This window comes from Accipiter gentilis, chromosome 18 (assembly GCF_929443795.1).
Source record: "Accipiter gentilis chromosome 18, bAccGen1.1, whole genome shotgun sequence".
Classification (NCBI taxonomy): Eukaryota; Metazoa; Chordata; class Aves; order Accipitriformes; family Accipitridae; genus Astur; species Astur gentilis.
Genome location: NC_064897.1, coordinates 22,910,607 through 22,913,097, shown reverse-complemented (window position 1 = coordinate 22,913,097; position 2,491 = coordinate 22,910,607). Strand labels below are relative to the sequence as shown.

Genomic DNA, 2,491 nt, shown 5'->3' with positions numbered 1-2,491 from the left:
GCGACCCGGCCGGGATCTCCGCGGTTCACCCCGCGGGACACCCACTCCTCCGGGGGGCTCGGTCCGTGGCGGTACGACGGAGTGCAAAAGCCGGCCGGGTTCCGGGGCTGGGGTGGGGGGGGGTGGTGGTGGGGGGGGGGGTCGGCCGCTCCGCCCGCCCCCGCGGCGCGCAGCGCTGCGCCCGCCCGCCGAGAGACGTGCCCGCACCGCCCTCCGACGGCGGGGGAGCGGGAAATGCAACAGGTTCTTTTTTTTTTTTTTTTTTTTTTCCGGCTGGATTTTTTGCCTGTCTTTCTGGGTGTGATATATTTTGGTGGGGCTTTTTTTTTTGTTGTTTGTTTGTTTGTTTTTTTTTCCCCTCTTTTGCAACTGTCCTGTAACAACAAAAGAGAGAGGAGATCAGAGCCGAGCCGGGACCTGCCGGAGCCGCTCGTAAGTCCCGTCGTCGTCGTTCCCCCCCCCCCCCCCGCGCCGTCCTACGACCCCCCCACCCCGGCGGCTTCACCCCCCCCTCGTCCTCCCCGCTCCCCCCCGGCCCTCCGCGGGCGCGCACCCACCTACCGCGGGGGGTGGTGTGTGTGTGAGGGGGGGGCCACCGCCGGCTCTCAGAACCAGCTGGTGAAGTCGAGCAGCTCCTGCTCCTCGGGGCTGAGCGGGTCGTAGGAGCCCTCGTCGGAGGAGTAGGAGGAGACGGGGGAACCCGCCATGGAGTTCATGTCGTGGGAGTAACTGGGCGAGATGGTGGGCGAGAGGACGCCGGCCTGGAAGGCGGCGCTGACGGCGTCGTGCTCGTCGAGGAGCTGCTGCAGGGCGCGGATGTACTCGACGGCGGAGCGCAGGGTCTCCACTTTGCTCATCTTCTTGTTGGCGGCCCCGTTGGGGACGTGCTCCCGCAGGGTGGCGAAGCCCAGGTTGACCAACTTCACCCGGTTGCGCTCCCGTTCGTTGCGCCGCGCCACGGCCGCCGGTTGCTGCTGGGGCAGGCTGTAGCCGAAACCGCTGAAGTTGAGCCGCCTCTTGCAGCGCATCAGCTCCGGAGAAGCCGAGCGCTGCCGTTTGGCGGCCCGCGGACCCGAGGTCTTGCCTCCCGGGGAGGCTTGACCGCTCGCCGGGCTCAGCTGAGCCGGAGGAGGAGGAGGAGGAGGAGGAGGCGGCGGCGGCGGCGGCCCCGGGGGCGGCCCCGGTGGGGGGGCGGCGGCGGCGGCGGCGGCCACCGCGGCGGCGAAGAAGCACGCCGGCTGCAGGAAGGGAGGCTGCCCGGTGCCTCCGGCCATCCTGGCGGGGCTACCGCTAGCCATGGCCGCGGGGGGCGTCCTGTGAGGCGCGGGGGGCGACCGAGCGGTGGCCGGTCCCCGTCCCCCGTCCCACCGCCCCCTCCCAAAAGAAAAAAAAAATAAAAAAAAAAAAAATAAAAAGAGGTGAAAGCAAAAAGAAGGGATTCGCGGCGTTGGCTTGAAAAGCAAGACACAAAAAGCGGAGGGAAAGGGGCAGCGGCGACCTGAGGGAGCGGGCGGCGGAGCCGGGCGGGCGGCCGGGGCTGGCGGCTCTGCCCGCCGCCCCCCCCCCCTCCCTCCCTCTCGCCCCTCCGTGCGGCGGCCGCGGGGAGGCTCGTGGCGCTCGCGTGTGCGCAGCCTTGCTTTAGCAAAGCCCCTTTTGCAAAAAAGCGGCCGGGGATTGTCTCTCTTATAAGGGGGCGGACGGGGCTCGCCCCCCCCTCACACACACACACACACACACACACACACACGAACCCCCCCCCCCCCCTCTCACACACACACACACACACACACACACACCCCCGCAGCCCCCGGCGCACACGCGCTGGCCGCCGCTCCGCCCCGCCCCCGCCCTCCTTTCCCCCCCCCCCCTTTTTTTTTTTTTTTTTTTTTCTTTTTTTTTTCTTTCCCCTCCCGCCTCAACCCCTCGCGGGTTTGTTGTTGCAAGTGCGTGCGCCCGGCGCGTGCCGCGCTCCCGGCCCTGAGCAAACACCCGCGCCGGGGCGCCGCGCGGGGAGGGGCGGGGCGGGGAGGGGAGGGGAAAGGGAGGGGAGGGGGGGAGAGGCGGCGGTGCGCGGGCCGCCGGGGCGGGTGCAGGCGCGCGTGGGTCGCCGCGAGGAAAAAAGGGCGGGGGGGGGGGGAACACACACGACACGCGGGGGATCCTCTGCACCTGCCCGCGGTTCTGAGGGGATGAGCCGCCGTCGTGCGGGGAGTGCCGGCACGGAGGAATAACCCGTGGCTGTGGGCAGGCGGGGACGGTGCGTGCCCACGGGAGAAACGTCCTGGCCGGTGCCGGGAGGAGGCGTGTGGATGTGGGCAGGCGGCGGGGAAGGGAAACTTCCCCGAGTGCGGCGCGAAGAGCGGGTTTGGTTTTATCGGGATGGCCGGTACCGTTTCCTTCGCCGCGAGACCGAGTTTCGTGAGTGGCCGTGACCCGCCGCCCCGGGGACCGCTGCCCTCGCAGCGACGGGAGCCACACACCCCCCACGGGT

At 69.5% G+C, this 2,491-nt stretch overlaps 1 protein-coding gene across 2 annotated transcripts; it reads right to left on the bottom strand.

Annotated features, from left to right (window-relative positions):
- Positions 1-202: 202 nt before the first annotated feature.
- ASCL1 (achaete-scute family bHLH transcription factor 1) lies at positions 203-1,347 on the bottom strand. Of its 2 annotated transcripts, none has more exons than XM_049822429.1 (2): positions 558-1,347; positions 203-374 (listed from the first exon to the last, which is right to left on the bottom strand). In XM_049822429.1, exon 1 carries the CDS (start codon positions 1,296-1,298, stop codon positions 606-608), a length of 693 nt encoding a protein of 230 aa, XP_049678386.1. In that variant the 5' UTR covers positions 1,299-1,347; the 3' UTR covers positions 203-374; positions 558-605. The 2 variants fall into 2 exon arrangements, with proteins under 2 accessions (XP_049678386.1, XP_049678385.1); XM_049822428.1 differs by having other exon boundaries at positions 562-1,347.
- Between the last annotated feature and the right edge of the window lie 1,144 nt (positions 1,348-2,491).